This window comes from Microplitis demolitor, chromosome 10 (genome assembly GCF_026212275.2).
Source record: "Microplitis demolitor isolate Queensland-Clemson2020A chromosome 10, iyMicDemo2.1a, whole genome shotgun sequence".
In the NCBI taxonomy this organism is placed as follows: domain Eukaryota; kingdom Metazoa; phylum Arthropoda; class Insecta; order Hymenoptera; family Braconidae; genus Microplitis; species Microplitis demolitor.
In genome coordinates, this window is record NC_068554.1 from 13,259,912 (window position 1) to 13,282,574 (window position 22,663).

The 22,663-nt window shown below is 31.8% G+C and overlaps 2 protein-coding genes across 2 annotated transcripts; both read right to left on the minus strand.

Moving 5' to 3' along the window:
* Positions 1–7,628: 7,628 nt before the first annotated feature.
* On the minus strand, positions 7,629–8,849 carry LOC128668856 (uncharacterized). The gene is made up of 2 exons (XM_053742661.1): positions 8,269–8,849; positions 7,629–8,160 (listed from the first exon to the last, which is right to left on the minus strand). The coding sequence occupies exons 1-2, from the start codon at positions 8,847–8,849 to the stop codon at positions 7,629–7,631; spliced, it is 1,113 nt and encodes a 370-aa protein (XP_053598636.1).
* An 11,474-nt stretch (positions 8,850–20,323) lies between these two features.
* Positions 20,324–22,584, minus strand: LOC106693954 (uncharacterized). Its single transcript, XM_053742324.1, has 2 exons — positions 20,889–22,584; positions 20,324–20,797 (listed from the first exon to the last, which is right to left on the minus strand). Exons 1-2 carry the CDS (start codon positions 21,649–21,651, stop codon positions 20,499–20,501), a joined length of 1,062 nt encoding a protein of 353 aa, XP_053598299.1. The 5' UTR covers positions 21,652–22,584; the 3' UTR covers positions 20,324–20,498.
* Positions 22,585–22,663: the final 79 nt, after the last annotated feature.

The window sequence follows — 22,663 nt, forward strand, 5'->3', positions numbered from 1 at the left end:
CTGTCACGATCGGAGAGAGTGAAGGCGACGGGCGAAGGGTTATTATTAATTAATTATTTAGTAAAACTACCCACAATATTTATTCTATTACTCAACCAAGGAGCCTAATAGGACCGTCACGTGGCTAGTGTGAGAATGTTTAATATTTGGCAAGTTTTGATTACTAAATAAGTCTATTTCGTACCGAGCGGAAGTACGATAGACAATCCCGATCGTTGACCTGCGTGGCTTTAGGGTAGGTCAGGGATTTTAAAACGAGAGGGAAGCAGGTAGGTAAATATAGACCCTCGAGAAGTCCCTGTTCTTTTACGTCTGTCTCTTTCTGTACCCGTTGACTTAGGAATGTTAGAGTAAGAGGTATAAATAAGAGAAAGATGATATTTAAAAAAAAAAGAGAAAAGAATCTGTATATTCTTATAAAATTATAATGTTGTTTTACATGTGTGTACTAAAATTAACAATTATAATTAACTTACCACTTAGCTTGAGGTGGTTTACAATCGCGCTGATCATACTCTCTCACAATTCACCACTCTGAATTTATGATCGCGAAATTGTTTTTGTTTGATTCGCTGGGACCCTGCTCGTGGCTTAGGGATTTTACTCAGCGGAATTTCATGCGCTTTTCGGACTCGGAGCTACTGGGGTGCCAAGCGGATACACTCCCCTATCTGTCGAGTACGAGTATGAGTATTTAATTTTATTTAGGATTTCGATCTAGGAGTCTGGTTTCCTAGGCTATAGACCGTCACGAGACCGATGATCCTGGTGAGTCGAATCGACCGCGATTTTTGCAAGATTAAAATCTAGGTATTTGGCCAAGGAGCCTGATTGCCTAGGCAGTGGACCGTCACGTGGACAACGATTAAGATTTTATCTGATTCGCGGTACTAGTCAGACTTGGGCCGATAGAACTAATCGGAGATTTTTAACTTATAGAACTTCGGAGCGAGTGACTCGAGATCCGACAGAGGTTAGTTCAGATTAGCGATTGACCGACTTCGTTACGTTTTCGGCAGTTTATATACTCTAGTTTTGATGGGAGTCATGTGTTTTCTGATGCAACCGTTGGGTCCATCTTATCGTCTTCGACAAACAAATGACTAAGTACGCAGTTCCGGGTATAGCTTTCTAAAAATTTAGAAAAGTCCATATATGGAAATTGAATGATATCGTTTTTGTAAACAACAAAGAATGTGTAAGTGCTCTAATACAAAACGAATGATCATGTACATAGGTCCGAGTTTAGTCATATCATTAGAACATACGCGGCGATTTCGAAATATGGAAATTGGATGGTCGTAAAAGTTTTATGACCGTTGAGTTAATTAGAGGTCCGGTGCACACGTGCAGGTGTCCCTCTAAGTCGCAGCTATACATATTTTTCGGTACTACGCCCGTACACGCATACACATTCTCTTATGAATGTATTGTAAATAGATGTACGCAGGTAATGTGGATGCAAGATGAGTATACAGCTAGATGACGTAGTTGGGGTCGAGAAAGGGGCTCTGCCCTTTTTGACGGAGAGAGAGTAAGACAGGTATATCGTCTTATCTATCGATCTTTGTCTATTTTTACTCATCGTGCATGCACTTACATAGGTACCTGCAAAAGGTGAGAGGATCTTAATCAGAAGATTTAGGGTGCAGCTAGTATATCTTTTCATAAAAGAAAATTAAAAAAAAGAATAATGTTATTTCAGAAGTTAAATCGCAATTCGTATGTATCAATCGTTACAATATCTTTACTTTATAAGATACGATATTTGGAGTAGTTTTATGTCATCTCATTTATTAATATTTTTGCTTATGTCTAATTCTTTACTTGAATACTTTAATCTCGAGTTTTAATGATTGAATGTTTTTTAATTATTTAGACTGCTATCTCTACAGTGGATATTGATATTGATACCAGACTAAGTCAAAATTTGAATTCTAATCTCAAAATAAAACTGGAACAGAATGATAATGGGATTGGTTTCGACAATCTTCAGCTACTTGATAATGCCTCAAATGATAATATATCTATCGTTGAACTGTACCAGTTACAAAATGTTGATAAAAATCCAAAATATGATCTACAAACAGAAAAGGTATTTTATCAAAATTAAAATTGCTAAATGGTTCGAATCATAACCACGAATTGTCATATTTGTACTTTCTATCAATTATACTTAGCTATTATAAAGTCAAGTATCGAATTCATTTTTAAAATTGAATATTTCGTAACTAGTTTTATAATAAAAAAATTCATAAGTGATAATCATTTTGTGAGCGAAACGTAAAAATGATTTTTATTGATTATTTACAATTTTTTCGAAAATACAAAATTACTTGAAGGTATTGTCAAGCTTCAAGAGCTCAAACATAAACCGGCAATACTATTGTTAAGCTCCTTGAGCTTGGAAAGAGCAAGTAGTTCTGGGCCTGGTCCGCAATATCAATCAGTTTCCTGATTTTTAAAATGAAACTTATATTGCTGACAACGTAGGTAAATTAACAGATCTATGTGGTGTAATTAATTTTAATTTATTTCAGAATAGTTTCGATACTGTGTTTGAAATGCAAATCCAAAATATCGTCGAAGAAAAAAAATTAGATACTTGGAGATTACCTGAAGATAATTTAATTAAAATGGTTCTTATTCCAGATAATTCTACGGGTATTCAACAATTTTATGATGATGAAATAGATTTGATCAGCTATTCGTCTAATTATACGATATTTAATTATTTATTCTTAAATACCTCGTATGGACTTTTTTTATTAATTATAATTTTAACAGGTGTCTGGTGATTTGGAACTGATTTTATCTTCTCAACTAAATTTTGAAACTGTTGAAATATTGCGGGATGGTGATAGTTCTTGTGACAATTCCGAGAACTATAATTTATCACCTATCTCACTTCGAACAAGACATGCAAATAATGCCAAAAAGATCAATAGCCCAAAGATGCATCAAGTTCATGATACAACTATTGATGATGATTCACCATGCGTCTCTGTATCTGACATCGTTAATGACTCTCATGATAAGGATTTTGATACATCTGGAATCAGCCATTCTTCAATGATTTCTGGCAAATCTATTGATCAAGATAAAAAGGCAGATTTGCAAGATACTGAAAGACATTCAGTTGATGCAGAACAAAAAAAATTTGATTCCATGCCTGTATTGAACGATGATGTGAGTACTATCAATTCATTAAAAATTATACCAATTTCCCAGAAAGGATCTTGCGATAATAGTAATATGACGGTACAATCAAACTTACTTGAACCACGTTGGAAAAAAAAATATGCATGTTTATATTGCAACAAAACATTTGTTAAATTACTCCGTCATATTGAAACGGTTCATAAAGCTATTGAAGATGCTATTAAACTGAAAAATTCTGCGAAAGGTAATAATATATATTTTCGAAAGATAATGTTTTATTAATTATTCTATTCTTGTTAGTATTAAATTTATTTGTAAAATTTACTGTATTTATTTAATTGTGTAAATCGAATGATGAATCTATAACTTGCTTCCATACATTATATTTAGGTACCTCAGAAAGAAAGGCAATAATTGAAGTTATGAGAAATAATGGTAATTTTAAATACAATACCAATTTTCTCATCGATAAAGGTGGTGAATTGCTTGTCAGTCGACGACCAAATTATGTAAAGTCTGCATTAGATTACACCACTTGTCCTGAATGCTTACTTACTGTGACTATTTTGAATTCTCGAAAACATATATAAATATATATATATAAATGCACGAAAGGTAAAGCAAGAGGATCAAGAACTCATTTGGTTGCAGGAAAAACTGTTGAAGCAAGATTACATGTATCAGCTAGTGATACATTAAGACTTGTAGTGTTTCCAGTATTACAGGAAGACGAAATTGTAAGATTGATAATATATGATTGGTTAATCATATTGTATGGAAACAAATTATGCTTAAAATATACTCAACACTATCAACATAATATGATAAGAGCCAGATTAAGATTGATAGGAAGATTTCTGCATGCTGCAAAGAGTTTGAATTCTGAAATAAATAAACTTGCTAAGATTTATGCTCCGAAATATTTTTAAGTGGTGATAGACGCAATTAAAATTGTAGCGAGAATTGATCATCTTCAAAATTCATGCGAGGCTCCAGCAGTTGCTGAAAATCTTGTTACTTATATAAAGCAAATTAGTGAACATCTTGAAACAGAATATATTATTGAAGAAAGTGAAGCTAACCAAATACAACTACAAAAATTTATAAAGATATATAAGAGTGAAATGTCAATTTCGATAAACAAAATTACAATGGAAGCACAAAGTAAAATCAGAAGACAAAAAGTGGAGTTGCTTCCATTGGCTGAAGATATACAAAAATTGATGAATTATCTGGAGAGTGAAAAAAAAAATGTGGTTCGCTTCATTAGATAAACAATATACATACTTAAATTGGTTAAATTGCATGAAACCAACGGCTGTATATCTTCTTGTATTCAGTCGACGCAGAGTAGGTGACATTCAAAATATTTTAGTAAGTGACTCAACAAGCATTGAACGTATCGATAGTGACCAAAATAAAGAAGAATTTCGTGCTCTAGATGAAGCTGGTAAAAAAATTGCAGAAAAATATAGTCGCATTCAAATTCGTGGTAAACTTGGACGAACTGTTGCTATTATTGTGAACTCTGATTTAATTGAAAATATTAAAACTCTTTTAAAACATCGCAACGCTGCAAATATACCGGAAAATAATGAGTTTCTTTTCGGTTTGCCTAATAATAATAACGATAAGATAAGAGTAATTAAATTATGTGTTGAAATGCGAAAAATATCAGTAGCATGTGGTGCTGAAAAACCAGAATTATTACGTGGCACCCATCTTCGAAAACACGTGGCAACCAAATGTATTGAGCTGGACTTAACAGATAATGCAGTGTCTAATGTAGCGAATCATTTAGGGCATTTGGAAAAAATTCACCGAGACATTTATCGCTTACCTAAAAAATCTAAAACAATTGTGCAAGTAGCTAAAATTTTAACCAGCAGTTCTAGGTGATTTTGAAGAAGATAATAGCGATAACGATGACTTAAATAATCAAAATGAATTTACTGAATTCCAAAGCTACAGAGTAAGCACCACTAATGGCCAGCATGTTACTAATGTACAACACGATCTTGATGGACATGATATTGCTGAAAGACAAGATACTACTTGCATACCATATATGGTTGATGAAAACGAAACTATCGATACACACCAATTTATTGCTCATGATTATCATTCTCCTAATAATACCCAATAAGTTGCATCTAAACAATGTACTAATAGTGAACAATATGACCAGTGGCATGGTCTCTAGAATTAGGCGTCTACTTCTGCTGGATCCTCAATTCCTAAGATTAAAAGTACTACCCCACGTGATTTGAAAGTTGGGAATACATCTCAAAATCAACCACCAGCTGAAAAAATGAAGGGTATTGTATTTGGTTTTTTGTTTCTATCAATAATTCTAACTTATTTCGCGTCAATATATTTTCTGATTAAATTATTAAGGTAATTTTTTGTTTTCAGTTAAATTTAGTAAACAAAAATGGACTGATAGTGAAAAAGAAATTATATTATCATATTTTAAGCAAAACATATATACCAGAACCCTTTCTTCTCTAAAACAAATCGATGAAATAATAAAAGCAAATCCATGCTTGCACGGACGTTCACGTCAAGAAATTAAGACGTGGATTTCGAACCAGTTTAAAACATCATGTACACCAATCCGTGTGTTCCCTAAAATTTTTGGGAATTAAAAAGTCAAGCCTATTAAGGCTATCATTATACCTGCTAAGAATACAGATGCTGAAAAATAATTTAAAACTTATTCATTAAAATTACTCGTTACTTACAATAAATAATACTCTCACAGATACCAAATAGTTTGTTATTCTTAAATTCAAACGTATCTATTATAAATTCGAATTATTCTCGAAAAATCGTAAATCATCAGCAACTTTTTATGACATGAAACAAGTTCGTCTTGTTAACATTTGCTGTCATTTTGTTATTATATATATATATATATATATATATATATATATATATATATATATATATATATATATATATATTAACCTGTTCGTCTATTTTCGTAGATGAGTATTTTTGAAAAATTAGCACTGATAGACATCATAATTGACAAATTAATAAATTTACATTATTCATTTAAATTAATATAACAAGGATTTTCGTGTGATTCAATCTACTATTTTAAATAATAGTTCTTTTTTCCAACATATCTGAGCAGTATTAGGCTGTATCAAAAAAATTAACTATTTTTTTAAAAAAAAAAGTACTCCGAAAACATTGTTCAGGATACCGAAAATATGACTCTGTTAAAACGGCAGCTCTTAATATCAAGGCGTGCCTCATCGAGATTTTCGATTTCTTGTTTGACTAACATAGGAAAAATTTTTAATCGAATAAATTTTTTTCTAAAGTTTGGATTTTTTTCAAGTGTTAGTGAATCGAAGTATCGAAAAAATCGATGGAAATTTTTGTTGGAGATTGAACGTTTTAAGAAGAAGATCTCTAATAACTTTTCGATAAATTTAATTTTTTAAAAGTTATTCAAAGTCAAAGTTTGATTCATAGTAAATTTTACCACTTTTTAACTTTTTCGGTGAAACTATCAGACTTATCTTAAAATGTTATAAGACTTTTTTTGTAGAGAATTTTATTCCTTACAAGTTATCTCTTTTAAAGTTTTTCAAAATTCCGCATTGTTTTCTAGCTATTTTCATTTTAATGTAAAGTTCTTAAAAAAATAGTGTTCGGATCGATTTCAAGACCTTGAAAGAACTTTACATTAAAATGAAAATAACTTGAAAACAATGCGGAATTTCGAAAAACTTTTTTAAAAATAATTTGTAAGGAATAAAATTGTTTACAAAAAAGATCCTATAACATTTTAAGTTAAGTCTGATAGTTCCGTCAATTAAAAAAATTAGCAGATGAAATCAACAGTAAAAGACGATTTGCGGGACAAAAACCTCGATCAGTGATACTGCAGCATGATAACGCCAGGCCTCATAGAAGTTCAATCGTCCACCACACTATAAATGATTTACAGTGGGAAGTTTTACCACACCCGGCGTATTCACCAGACCTTGCACCGTGTGATTTTCACCTATTCCGTTCATTGCAAAATTACTTGGCTGACAAACACTTACAGAATGAAAACGAAATGCGAAAAACAATAGATGATTTCATTTCGACAAAAGATCAAGCCTTTTATCGCCGGGGGATCCATCAGTTGCCAGAGCGTTGGCAAAGGGTAGTAGATGCTGATGGTGGTTATTTTGATTAAAATTTGTATTTTATTTAAAATTTTCAAATATATTTTTTTTTGACAAAAAACGGGTAGAACTTTTTTGTACACCTAATATTAAGTTTATTTTTTTAATCAATACAGGTTCTATAATATATCTTGATCTCTCTATCCCAAGTTTAAACCATTCTCGATCTCGAGCCATTTGCTCCCATTCACCTTGTCTAGCAGTTTTGTATGCATTACTCCATGCATACATATAATGTACAGTTGGTGTCAGATCGAATTGCACAACCATGTTTCAAGTCAATTTTCGTACAGTGCTGCTGATAGGGTTATACTCAACGATCCGATAGTGGATTATTAAACAATAAGCTGTTGTGTTTTGTGGAAATTGATTTGTGGATTCAAACTCTAATCGAATGTCTACTGGCCCAGAATTAATTGCCTCATTCTGCTTAGAACAGTCTGTAACACAGAGCGGAGCTTCTTGCAAAAATTTCTGCTTTGTTAACAGTGGCTCAGCCTCTTTATTATAGTATGAAGATTGAAAATCAGTGTACACACTGTACAATAAAGCATACTGATTGTCGTTTATGTCCAAATTCAGATCTCCGTACGGATAACTCTGTGAGTTCAGGAGTAATTTTACGTTACGGAGCGTACAATGATCAAATCGACTCGCATTCTTCCTAGCGTCATTTTTTTTTGCTGTTTGAAATCCGAGGATGACGTAACGTGGCTTCTCCAGTTGTGTTGATGTTTTGACAGCCCAAATATGTTTTGATGTTGCCGGTAACAGCGGATACTCATTCAATTCCCAGGTTCGAAAACTAATTGAGATAGCCGGATCACTTGTAATATAATTTAATGCTTGAATTTTTTCCTTGTCTGATAGGGTGACGTACGGTACAATCCACTCAATTTTTTGCAAAGTTTACTTTACTTCCTCAGCACCTGCTGCTTGTTGTATGTAAGCATTAATGTCACTGTTTAAAATTGTAAGAATTATCTCTAGCTGAACATTCATAAGGACTCTCAGATAATCTTCAGCAAAACCACTCAAAATATTCAATGGAATCAATAAATCAAAGCTTCCTGCAGCGTTTGTTAATTTAACATCATCTTCCATCACCCAGCCAGCATTCTCCAAAGCACTCAACTGATTTGGACTGAATGATACAAAACCTTTCATCAGATTTGTTATACAAACGTTACTACTTCGATCAACTTCAACACCATTCATAAGTAAGCGAAATTTTGTAATCATGTGGCCAATCCCCATATTAACCAAGTTGTTTGTGGCAGCGACAGCAGTATTATCACTCTTGGTAAACTTACCGAGAATATGGAGTGCATTTTTGCTAGGAAATATGCACAAATTTTGATTTTGGATTGTGATACGAACTTCATCATTGTTGTTCAAAGTTGACGATGCATACGGTTGATGAGCATGCAGTTCATAGTGAGCAATTGACTCATCGAATATAATTGGTCGTTGAATATCTAATATAATAGCCATTATTTTTTATATCCTCGGTCACCTACTGCACCGTATTTGTTGCCTTTCTCGTAACCGCCGTACGCTGTACTACCTTTTACGCTTGGTGCCGAATATTTATTTTTGCTATTTTTAAAATCTGTGCCATATTTATTTTGCTGGCTCTCTAAATACTTTCTTAAGTTCTTTGAAGCTTCGTTATTGGACATTATACTCAACAGCTTACCACTTAAGTCTTTCGACACGGGATTATGCAGCAGAAATTGAATTTTATTTTATTGATCTTCCACGTAAACGTAGTCCGAGACTTTTCAGGAACAGCTCGTTCTGATGTGTTAACGCCTTGTGAGGTCTTCTTCGACTGATTGTGCTTGTCCATGTTGATATTTTTTTATAGCCTGCGCCACTCTTTGTATCATATACAATACCCATTTTATATTGTTTTCACATGTAATCTTATGGTTATAGTTTCACCCCTAAAATTTACTAATTTTCCATCCTGATCCACTATACGTAGTCTTATATTATATATAGCATCTGCGGTGATTGAAAGGTAAATGACGTGTGATGGCAACTCAACGATCTTATATCCTGGTGGTACGCTCGGAAAAAACTCATGAATTGTGTGAACTTTGTGTTCATTTATGTAAGCACCTGTGGTAATATTACACTCAAACCTTAAATCATTTAGTTTTAGTATAGCCACAGGTAATTCCGATGAGTGAGTTTTGTTTGGTTGAAGCCGACGATTCTGGAAACCTAACAGCCGACCAATAAAATCGTTAGGTATAAAATTTATAACCTGATCACATTTAATTTCACTTCTTAGTTCATTATTATCTGCTTTTATACTGATGCTAAGTCTCGGCAATGACTTTTGTATGTATTTCTCAATATCTCTAATTTCATAACTACCGGTTGGTATTTTAATTACTTTTTCTTTAACAGGAACAATTCTTTCGGGAATCTTTTTTACGGGTTGCACATCAATCTTCGGAACCAATGAAACATCATCATTTCTTGTCACTATAGTCGCATCTCGTTTTTTCCTCTTGCCACCAGGTTTATCGATATTTCCAACGTTGTTATCCTCAATTTCATTCATATCTTCTTGTTCTTCATTGTCCAGAGGATAAGTTACATAGAACTTAGTAGCCAATGTCTATATTGGGTATCGAATTAAATGTCAGCAATTCTACAAAACCCAAGACATAATTTTTTTCCTCTAACAACTCGATTGGTGGGAAATAATTCGCCTCTAATACGGAGGACGATCCTGTCAGCGTTACCGTGAAAGACTCAGCCATGACTAATGTCCTGAGTAACTAGTCATGTCAATTTAACGTTGTCCGGAAAGAAATTTTAGACACAAATGCCCACATATAATTGTGTCAAAGTCTTGATATCTTTTATGATTATATTCCACGCTACCAACATCGAGATATTTTATAAGGTCTTCCGGTGGTTGTAAATCACAGAAACTATCGAAATAAATTACATTATCACGACTTTTTTTGTATGCAACCCAATGAGTACCAGGTCCAAATCTGTCGTCAAGATTGACAATAGCTGATTCGAATTCTTTAGGTCCAGTTTTTGGCAAATCGTTTCTCATGAAAACACCGCGGAAATTGGGTATCCTCAAAGCCTTAGCGTATTTCATCAAGTCTATGTTTGTAAGTACTCGATGTGGTAGCTCTACTTGTTTTTTGACTTACATCCTCTACCAACCGGTGGATATGGCCACAAATATAGCAAACACAAACATGTATTTGAGAAAGGTTACACTGCTAACTGGACAACAGAGATTTTCACTATGAAATCTGTACAAAATACGGTACCTACGACCTACAGACTTGTAGACTATCAGGATCAGCCTATAGAAGGTGGATTCTACGATGAAGAACTCAGCAAAGTTAAATATCCGGATGTTTACCTAGTAGAAAAAGTTATAAAAACACGTGGAAATAAATTATATGTAAGGTGGCTCGGCTTTGATAACTCTCACAATAGCTGGATAAATAAATCTGATCTGTAAAAAAATGTATTATATTTTTGAAATAAAACAAAATAATTTTTTAATCATGTATATAAGTTTTATTTTTTTACTAGCCTAACATTTATAAATATTTTTTACATTTTTCGTCTTTTATTTGGTCTCGGAATAGTCACAATATTATCTCTTGATACTTTGTAACCCCATGGTACGGTATCTGTACTGTTTAACAGAAGCTGACGCTTGTCATCTTCCCAATTTAAAGCTGTCTTATTCTGAACTATTGTACTAACACAGTGTTTGTTACTTTTAATTACATATTGTGTCTTACTTAAATTAACATGATCTTCTAAACATCGTTTGAAATCTTCAATAGTGATAGTTCGCAAAGTCGGTCGTTTAATACCTTTGGCTCGCTTTTTTACCTGATCTTCATATAAATTTTAGAAGCATACAACTTTGCTCTAAGTCCAGTGAATTCAGTCATAATTTTACCATTATTCTCATCTGTCATCAGACCTAAAACTTTTTTATTAACTAGTGGTATATTGTAAACATTATCAGGTGGATAATCAGAGGTGTCAAACTTGGCGATATCACGTTTGATGATCTCATAGATGTCCGGTACAATAAAATGGTAAATAAGACTATCAGTGTCAGTGTACATTAATTTCGATTCATTGTTTGCAAAATTTTGTTTCAGATAATTATAATGAAAGTCATATATGTAAGTTTTTGATAAATCTAATATACAAAAACCAACATAGATTGGTTTGTCAAAGCGTACTTTTGCCGCCTTCAATTCAATAATTATCATATTCTCGTCAAAAACAGTAACACTATGGAAATTAGGCTTACAAATATAGTCAGCAGCGCCATATCTACCGGCCCATCTTGTCGCTATATGAATCTCTTTGTATTTTCTAACATTTTCCATAGTCTTACCAAATACAGCATTATTCATAAGTTTATAAAAGTCTTTTTCAAACTCATTTTTAGCAGCTTTTCTACAATCTGTATTTTTATCGATATATGACTTGAGCCAGAATGACTGTTCGAATTTTAAAACTCTGTGAATTTTTGTTAATTTTAATCCTAAATCTAAACATTGTCGTAAATTCTTATAATGTATAACATAATTTTTTTTATCATATAAAGTTGTCGATAATTTAGTATACTTGCTACCCGGTGGTGAAAAATGTTCAGGACATAGTGGTAAATCTTTATGTAGATCATGCAATTCCTGAGGATAATGTAGATCAACTTCTAATACATAGCCAATGCTATCGATGTCGTTTAAAAATTGATCTACGTTATCGACGTCAAAAGATTGATCGTCAGGCGGGTAAACCCACTCAAATGAACCTTTTGGTAGCGGCATACTCATAGCAGCACCATACAAATTATTCACATCATAATACCTTAAATAGGATTCAGCTTTATTAGGATCAAAGCTGGATCCCATGTAACGATTATTGGCTACTGCATACCTATTTGTACACTGAGATACACCACCTCTGATACTTTTTTCAATAAATAGCATCATTTCAGGATCGGTAAATAACTCGAGTTCAACATTTGTATATTTTAACATCGCATCGAAAGCAAGTCCCGGCGCTGTATAGTAATGTAAAGGATCTAAGCTATAAGTAGCCATACAATTATGTCTAAAATTTTGAAATATGTCAGCTGAAAGATGTACATCTGTTTTTAAATATAAATCTGAATATTCCCCAAATGTTTTAATATCAAATTTATTCCACACTAATTGAGCAAGCGAATAATCATCATCAGATACACCATCGTTCAATAATTTAGAATAAAATGAGCCCTGATCAGGCAGCTGTTTGTCATTAAGTTTGTAAAATATCAGTTATGTACTCGTATGGGAATACACCCTTTCGAGTTACTAATTTAAATTTTTCCGGATCATTGTAATGTTGTTGAGTAATTTGTTTATCACAATCATTCAGATTAGATGCTAATTTGTCAAGACTAGAAGCCATAAACCTGAATGAATCTATAAAACGTAAGCAAACTGATGTGTTTTCGACATACTTTGTAAAAGATATATAACGTTCTTTATTAATTGGTAATAATGTAATTTTACCCTCGTAAACAGTTGATAAAGTTTTATTATAGAATTTCAACGTTTACTTTAACACCTGCAACGTTTTCCAGCATTTCTTGGATTTTATCCAGGACAATGTCTCTAGAGACATTCAAAAAATCTCTCAAGTCAGTGTGAGAGCGGTTGATTATCGATCCTGTCTTAATGTTGTTGGAAAAAGCGTTTTCGAGATCTTGTCACTTAATAGATTGATTATTCACACTTAAATCACCACCTGCTACCTGTCCACTAAGTTGCAGAAACTGATTACTGTACCAACAAAGAACTGCTATGTTTGCTTGTACACTTCGTCGAACTTGAATGGTGGTATTAGGATCTGCCAAAATTGTATTAAAATAGTCTATTGTATCATTACAAACATTGTAACATCTCTGACATTGCTCTTTATCCACCACCTCTGATTGTAAATCATTATATGATTGTGCCACTGTATTAACTAAATTGTGGAGAGCTTTAACTAAACCTCGTTGGGACATTTTTTTTTAATTCTTCTATTAACACTGTGTTTTAAATCACAAACACTTGTGGAACAGGAATAATTATTTTAAGATGTGTTCACATAAAGATTTACACTTCAACTATAAATTAAGTGCGTTCTCACAAGCTATTTAAGCTTTCGACTATAAATATATTGTCATCAAAGTTTCTGAGTATTCAAAACGAGGAACACACAGAGAGTAAAAAAAAATAAATCTCATAAGTATAATACTGAGTATATCAAATATTGATGATTTACTTGGGTGGTATAGATTGAAAAAGAAAAGTATTTATCAACGATCGTTTAGGATTAAACACAGAGAGTAATAAATACATGATAAATTTTTAAGAATTATGAGTATCAAATATCGATGCTAGCACAGATCTCATTAAGCGGTAAAATAAAAATTGTTGACTTCCGGTGATAGAGTGATCGATGACAGATATGTTATATTACATAGAAGAGTGTTATAAAAATTATTTACTTAGGTGGTACAGATTAATAAGAAATCTAGATATCAATAACATAAACGACCGTTTAAGATTTAAGACTGCGAGTAAGAAATTTAAGCGGTGTAATAAAAATTTTTTACTTCCGGTTATCGATGACAGATTTAAAACAGAGAGTTAAATAATGGGACTGCAAGTATCAAAGATCGATGATAGTACGAATCTCATTAAGCGGTGTCATAAAAATTGTTTATTTCCGGTGGGTATGTTGGAATTACATAGAAGAGTGTTACATATCAATCGTCTAAATAAATTATAGAATTAATATGTGAATTAAGATATCAAATATAAGATTTATTATAAATATACGATTTGGATCATAAAAAAATGTTTATGTTGGGTAAATCGTAGAACGAAGATGTGAAAATATATGTAATTCAATATATATTTACTTTAGATCGTGAGATCGATAATGATAATGTCTTTTGAAAAGGTATATGTAAAAAAATAAATGAAGTTATTAAAGACGGATAAAACTGTAAGTCGATGGAATATTTGTATGAGTTGGATAATACAGTTCTAATATCGATTTTTTAGATAGATGGCAGAGTTAACATGATTCCCTATTTTATCGATACATTCAAAAAATTTTCGGATATATCTTTAAAATGTACATTTTTAATTAATATGAAAAAAGGGATTTTCACACAAATAGGATAAAAGACAAAGTAAATTACTATAGTGAATTTCATAGTGGATAATATGTTCACATAGATTTTTCAGGAAAAAGTCTTGTAATATAGAATTATTCCAAGTTAAAGTGAGACACTCATATCTATCACTGCATGTTAGAGTGAGATGCTCTATGGGTGTTTCTCACACATGCGATCGTTTTATGGGTTTGTTTATTAATTTTTAATCTCAACTGTGATTTCATTGTTGAGCTAGACATTGATCTGTCATTATACAAACTTCAGAGATCGTGAAAAGGTCGATGACAGTTGAAGTCAGGCTTCCAAAAAGTATTTTTTGAAACAGTTTTAGAAATTATTTTCTGGATTATACTGTTGGTGTTTTTTAAAGTGTTATTGAGAAAATATTGCTGAGTTTAAATTTTACTTGAATTGGTTTTTAAAATATACAGTGGGTGTTTTATTGAGTTTTATAAAACAATTTTTATTAATAATATTGCTTAGAAGAATGTCAGTTTTAAAATCTGCAGTGGGAGTTCATAAACAATTTTTAAAAAATATTATAAATTTGGAAGATTAATAAAGGAGCTTCTTTATAACGTTAAATAGAATAATTAAGGTAAGTTAGCTGTCTTTAGTTCGTGTATTATAGGTGTAGGATATTTTTTTTATGTTGTAAAATATGTATAATTTATAGATGGGAAACACATTCAGTTACGACATTGTTATCCCAATTCGGTGGATACGATTTCCAAGGTTGATAGATGCAGTAATGAATTTCATAGTAGATGCTTTGGAAAGGGCTGTTCGACAAGAAAACAATTTGGACGGAACATTATTCCGATTGGAAGGATTGGTGGCTGAGTTAAACATTCAGCATAACGATCTTTGTTGGTGGTTCCGTATCCCGTATATCGATGCTCATAGAACCGATCTGCGGTTCTACTGCAATGCCACTCGGGATCCATTCTTGGGGATCTGGCGCGGGGTGCTTACTAAATTCGAAAACTCCGGCCCTTTAGGTATTATTTTTTTTACACCTTATCATTTATATATATATATATATCTATATGTTTATCCAGTATGGCTTATGCGGACATTTTTTGGCATTTGCGTATATCTAGGAGGGTTTTTGAGGACATTTGGGGTTTTCGAGGACAGTCCGCGGAAAATCCATATGTCTAGAAGGGTTTTTGAAGACTAGTCCGCGAAAACCCAGTCCGCGAAAACCCAAGCTATAATGACATAGTCCGCAAAAGCCCTCCTGCCGAAACGTATTTAACACCCCACGTGATTAATCATTTATCGATCACCTGGTTTATTCCAGCACAGCCTTTGTATAAGACGTGACGATAAAAATAATTTATTGCTGTAATAACTGCGAATGAATTGATTACAATGTCCCTTTACTCATAGTGAATATATTAATTTAATTGATTGAACTTTCAAATTTTGAAATAATCATTTCCATAAAATTTAATACATCGAGTCCTTTAACTAAAAATTGCGATTAAGCTAAAAAGTTGACGGATGAATTCGTGATAACATTTTTTTTAAGGTATACACATGGTGATCAGATAATATTAATCTATTTTTCACGTATCTATTGCCGTTAAGTGAAAATTTTCCTCAGATAAAATAAATTTATTATATAAACAAATTTTCAAATTCTATTTCTTTATTTTCTATTCTCAAATTAGTACTTTAACTGATGCAATTGTAAATTTTTACTAAACAACTGAGTTTACGGAAAAATTTGTGATAAACTTTTTTGTGACTTATATAATTGGCGACCAGATTGGAATAGTTCAAGCCACTCAACTGAAAATTTTGGCCCACCTCTTAAGTATACAGGCAAATGTGAAAATCTCTTTTTTGAAGAGAATACAATTTGCAATCAGATTATACTGACGTATTTATTATGTATTTGTCATGTTTTAATCAGAATTTTAATTCGTATCTAAGCGAAGTTCTGAATAATTAATTATTCAAGAGGTTATTCAATTGAGCTGTTGATTCCGAAATTCTAGCTAAATTATCGATTTTACAGACAAAAAATCCAGGTCATAATGTTTTCTTTCTATAATTTTAGCACGACTAAAAACGAATGATAAAATTAAGTGTCATGAACACTCCATGCGTCTATTATGTTGTTTAATAGGAATTTTTGGGAAAATATTGAGTTTACAGATGAATTCCTTAAGATTCATTGTGTAGACAATACAACTCGAAACCCAATCATTTTGATTAATTTTCAATACGATCTAAAAAACTAACGAAGTTTCAGATAATTGACGTTTTCTCAAAACTATTCCGTCAAGTCCAACATCTGAAAATTTTAATGGAAGTATTAGTTTACGAACTAATTTATAAGAGTTTGATCGTTAAGCAAATTGCAACGTTATTTATGTCTATCGACAATACATCTACATATAAATTTATGTTTATCCAGTATGGCTTACGCGGACATTTTTTGGCATTTACGTATATCTAGGAGGGTTTTTGAGGACATTTAAGGTTTTCGAGGACAGTCCGCGGATAATCCATATGTCTAGAAGAGTTTTTGAAGACTAGTCCGCGAAAACCCAAGCTGTAATGTCATAGTCCACGAAAGCTCTTCTATCGTAAGACCGAAAATCTTTTTTAATGATGACTAATAACAAATAACGTATAAATAATTTTATCGATAAGATCCTTTTTGTGTAATGATAAACCATCGCGAACAAAAATAATAAAAGTGATATTTTTTGTTTATCGTTTCTTAAATACGCTGTTTTATTTAAATCAAATCATAACTAAATATTTCTTAGTCCTTTAACGAAAATAACTAGTAATCTTAAAAATAATAAATAATGTTTCAAGTAAACTCCACATTCACGTATACTTGATATAACAAATGAGTCAAGTACGTAACTTTTAAGTCATATATAATTTTAGATAATAATGTATCCTTAGTAGCAATCTTAGTCAAAATCTTGAAAGCACAGTATGTATAGTTATTAGGGTGATTCATATCCGTAAAAGTTTTTTTTTTTTTAAGTGCTCAAGCAAAATCTCAATCTACATCGAAAAAAAAAAACTCACCAAATATGTGCTCTTAATTCCAATGCTAAGTACTTTCCATTTGATTTCAAATATTTCCCGTTTAAAATACCCGTAAATTAAATTACTTTTTTTTTGACTTTCTAATACTTAGCTGCGTTTCATGATATCAACATGATTTTGATCGCAAATTGTAGGGCATTTGGTGTTCTTTAAAAATGCCCAATGTTACTTAGCTGATATTACAGCTGTTTCACTTGTGCCCGTTGTGGAACTCATTTTTCCTATGAAATTAACCTTTATCGACTTGTAGAACGTAAACCAATGAAAGTTCACTGAAAATGCTAAGGGAAATTTTATAGGAAATTTTATTCCCTTCGAAAAAAGTTCTATGAGTCAAGTCGCTAAAGTCCATAGTTTCCGAGTTATAGTCATTTCAATAATTTGAAAATATAAAAAAAAAGTTACGATTGATATTTTATTTTTCAAATTATTAAAATGATTATAACTCGGAAACTATGGACTTTAGCGACTTGACTCATAGAACTTTTTTTGAAGGGAATAAAATTTCCTATAAAATTCCCCTTAGCATTTTCAGTGTACTTTCATTGATTTACGTTCTGCAAGCCAATAAATGTCCATTTCATAAGAAAAATGAGTTCTGCAACGGACACAAGTGAAACAGGTGGAATAACAGCTAAGTAACTATGGTCACTTTTGAAGAATACCTAATGCTCTACAATTTGCGACCAAAACTGCGTTGATATCATGAAATGCAGCTGAGTATTAGAAAGTTAAAAAAAAAGTAATTTAATTTACGTGTATTTTAAATGGGAAATATTTGAAATCAAATGAAGAGTACTTAGCATTAAAATTAAGAGCTCGTATTTGGTGAGAATTTTTTTTTTTAAATGTAGATTAAGATTTTGCTTGAGGACTTAAAAAAAAAAAACTTTTGCGGAAATGAATCACCCTAATAGTTATAATATTTTGCTATATTCTCCTTGACTTCCTCAAGATTTGCTCTAGAATTGATCAAAATGGTCACTAGGGTACTGATTAAGGTATGGAATTTCAGGGTCACCTTATTTTTTCTACCACTGACAGCTCCTACGCGCTGTAATCAGAGCCCTTAATATTAATATTAACAGGTGACTAACTGCAATTCTCTATTTCCTTTTTGAATAACGCGGGAAAAAAATCAAGTTTGAAATTTTATAACTTGGCAATGGCTTATTGTACAGAAAATCTCGAGATATTATTTCGTAGTAAATTGAACGCTCTATAGAAAAAGTCTCATCATATTTTGATAAATCCATCTGTCCAAAAGTAATTAGAGCTTGAAGTCAAATTTACAGTAAATTTCGAGATATTTTTACTTTCTCGGCGAAAATATCATACTTGTCACGAACTGGCAAAAAGTCTTTTTTGAAGACAACTTTATGCTCGACAAATTTTTTTTAAATTCCGCATTCTTTTCTAGTTATTTTTATTTTAATGTTAAGCTCTTAAAAAAAATAGTGTTCTGATCGATTACAAGATCTTGATATTAAAATAAAAATAACTAGAAAACAGTACAGAATTTTAAAAAACATTATTCGAAATAACTTGTAAGAAATTTAATTGTCTACAAAAAAAAATTTATGACATTTTGTGATAAGCCTGATGGTTTCACCGGAGAAGTAAGAAAATTACGAAGCTGACTACGAATTTGACTTAAAACTTCAATTATTTTTGAACAGATAGATTTATTAAAAAATAATAAGAGATTTTGTTTGTTATACTGAACTTCTTTGTGCAATAACCCATTGCTGAAGTGTACAATTCCAAGCTTAAATTTTTTCTTTCTCTGTTATTTAAATGGAAAATAGATAATCGCGCTGAGCCACCTGTTTATAATAGTATCAGGAGCTCTATTTTCAACAAAAATCTTGTTTTACTTTCCTGCAAGCACAAAACTTGCTAGTGCGTTGAAAAAAATAAGGTTGCCCCAAAGTGATACACTCTAGTAACATTAGTCTATAGTTTTCATTTAATTATATATGAATCATATTATTGTTGATATTGGAGACTTAAAGTTATTAACAACATTAAATGATTTGACATGCGAGTCAACAATGAGTTATACCGTGGAATATTTAGGCTTTATAATTGAATAAATCATTTATATATGTATTTTACTTTTTTAACTTCTTGCTAAGAAAATTGATGATTTTCAAAAATTTCGGGAAGTTATTGTTTTCACCCCGATTTTCGAAAATCGAGTTTTCATCAGATGTTGAGGTTTTGAGGTCCTAGGAAGTAATTCTTGAGTAATGAAAAAGATAATAATAATAAAACTGGAATTAAAATGTCTTAATCATGTTATTAATCAGTCAGATTACACAAAATATTACGTGAAATGTAGGAAATACCTCACTCAACTTTGCTGATAAAACACCAGCATAACTAATTATTTACTCCAACACTTCCTGAGCGAAACAATATATATTCGATATCTTATAGGTATGTTTTCAGAAACCTAAAGAAAAAAAAATTTTTTTCTATTTCTATTGAAGAAAACATAGGTGTTAGTTGTCTTATGTGTTTTAGGTGACGGCTAAATAAATAAACGACAGATTTTCAAATAATTTTTATATTCAACTGAAATTCATTAATGTTACACAACAATTTTGCTGTCTTTCAAAATTTTTCTTTAGCTTTTAACTATTAAATAAATTCATTAAACGATTGGCAACGAAAACATTATAGGCCGTTTTGGCTCTAAAGAGCTTTTAAAGTCAAATTGGCGTATAAAATATGTCCTCTTAGAACAAAAGTAAGGTGATACATGAAAAAACTCTAATTTAATTGAAACTTAAATAAAATTAGAAATAATCGATTTAAGCAAGTGGTGGAGTATTGTCACTATTGTCTTTTATTACTTTTGTCAAGTTCAATCGCACAGCTTCATTACCAATTATTTTGAGCTTACTGAATATTGGTTTCGAAGGAGTTTTGAATTGATTCGAAATCCAGGTTTTGATTGATTGTCTAGATCGACTTTGCAAACACGGATGCTGTTCCATAAGATTGTCAATATCTTTTAAATGTGGCAAAGTGCCAGCTTGCAAATGATGACTAAATGCCGAACACACAATATGTTTTTCATTTTCAGTCCATCTCTTTTTTTCCATTTTTTCTGAAAATAAAATCAATCATATAGATAAAATAGATTAAAAATAAAATGAAATAATAATTATTTTATAAATGGAAACCAAAAACCATTTTACCAGTCATTTCACAATTTTTTTTAATTATTTTTTGGTTAACATCAGTATCTGTGGATAAACTCAAACCTTCTGGAATATCATCATTCATATTTTCAATAATGACCGTATTTGTACCTAAGTAAGGTTCTAAATCATGCAAATCATACTCATTAGCAAGCTCAGTATTATCATTCGAACAGGATGGCTGTGAAACATAAACATGTGTTCCTTTAGACTTTTTTTGTAAGCCATTTTTAGGTACACTACCCGGAATTTCAATGAAGTCACTAAGATCATCGACATTTTCATCTGAATCATAGTCAACATCACCTTGTACTGCCTCCAAAACTTTGGCAACTTGAACGATTGTTTTGGATTTAATTGGTTGTCGATAAAAATCGCGGTGGATCTTTTCAGAATGACCCAAATGATTAATTACATCACCAAGCGCATTATCATTTAATTCAAGTTCGATACATTTCGTAGCTACATGCTTCCGAAGGCCGGTTCCGCGAAGTAAATCTGGTTTTTTCGCTCCACATAATTTCGAAATAGTTCTCATTTCTTTACAAATGTTTACGACTCTTATACGACCATCAATAGAATTAGGCAACCCAAATAAAAATTCATTTTTAAGAGGCACGTTTGCACTAAGACGATGCCTAATTATTATGTTGATCTCTTCAATTATATCAGCACCTGCTATAACTGCTACAGTACGATTTTTTTTACCTCTAATGGCGATCCTGAAAAATTTTTGAGCAATTTTTTTTACCGATATCATCTAATAAGTTAAATTCTTCAGAGTCAGCTTTTTTGTCAATACACTCTATATGTTGTAAGTCACTCAAAAGTATATTTTGGATATCACCAACTCGTCTACGATTAAATACGAGGAGATAAACTGCAACGAGCTTCAAACCATTAAGCCACTCTGAGAGATTAAAACATGTCTTTAATTTATCGAAGCATTTTTTTCGTTCATTTTTTAAATAATTAATTAATTTCTTAATATCTTCAGTCATAGGCAGTATCACGACTTTTTGTCTCTTCAATTTACTTTGAGCCTCCATTGCAATTTTATTTATAGAATCCGGCATTTCAATGCAATAAACTTTTTCAAATCTTGCGACTCGGTCTAGACCTTCCTTGTCATTTTGTTTTGCAAGTTCACTCTCTAATATTTTTCTGATGTGTTTTAGATATGTTACTAAATTCAATGCCGAGGAAGGTGCCCCACAAGAATTTTCTAACCGATTTATTTTAGCAACTACTTCAATCGACTTAACAATTGTATCGATATATTCGGGAGTATAAAGTGACGCTAGATCTTTTATTTCAGGATTTATTTCTTTTGCAGCATATAAGAGACGACCCACTAATCGTAGTTTTGCACGGATTAAATTATGCTGGTAATGTGGTGTATGCTTTATACATAATTTGTTGCCGTATAAAATCATTAGCCAATCATATCTGATCAAACGAACAATTTTGTCCTCCTCGAACACTGGAAAAATGACTAAACTCAATGTATCACTTGCGGCACTATGAACGCGCCCTTCTACATAGCGGCCAAGAAATTTATAAGAACGTGATCCTTCTAGTTTAGTATTAATACATTTAGAAAAATGCTTGCGAGAATTTGCCTTGGTAACAGTTTTCAGACACCTAGGACAAGTAGTATAATCACTAGCAGGTTTTTTATCAGATCTTGGACGACGGCTTACAGATTTACTTCTATATAAATATAATGAAAAACGTCAAAGTAAATAAAATTAGATTCAAATTTTTTTACT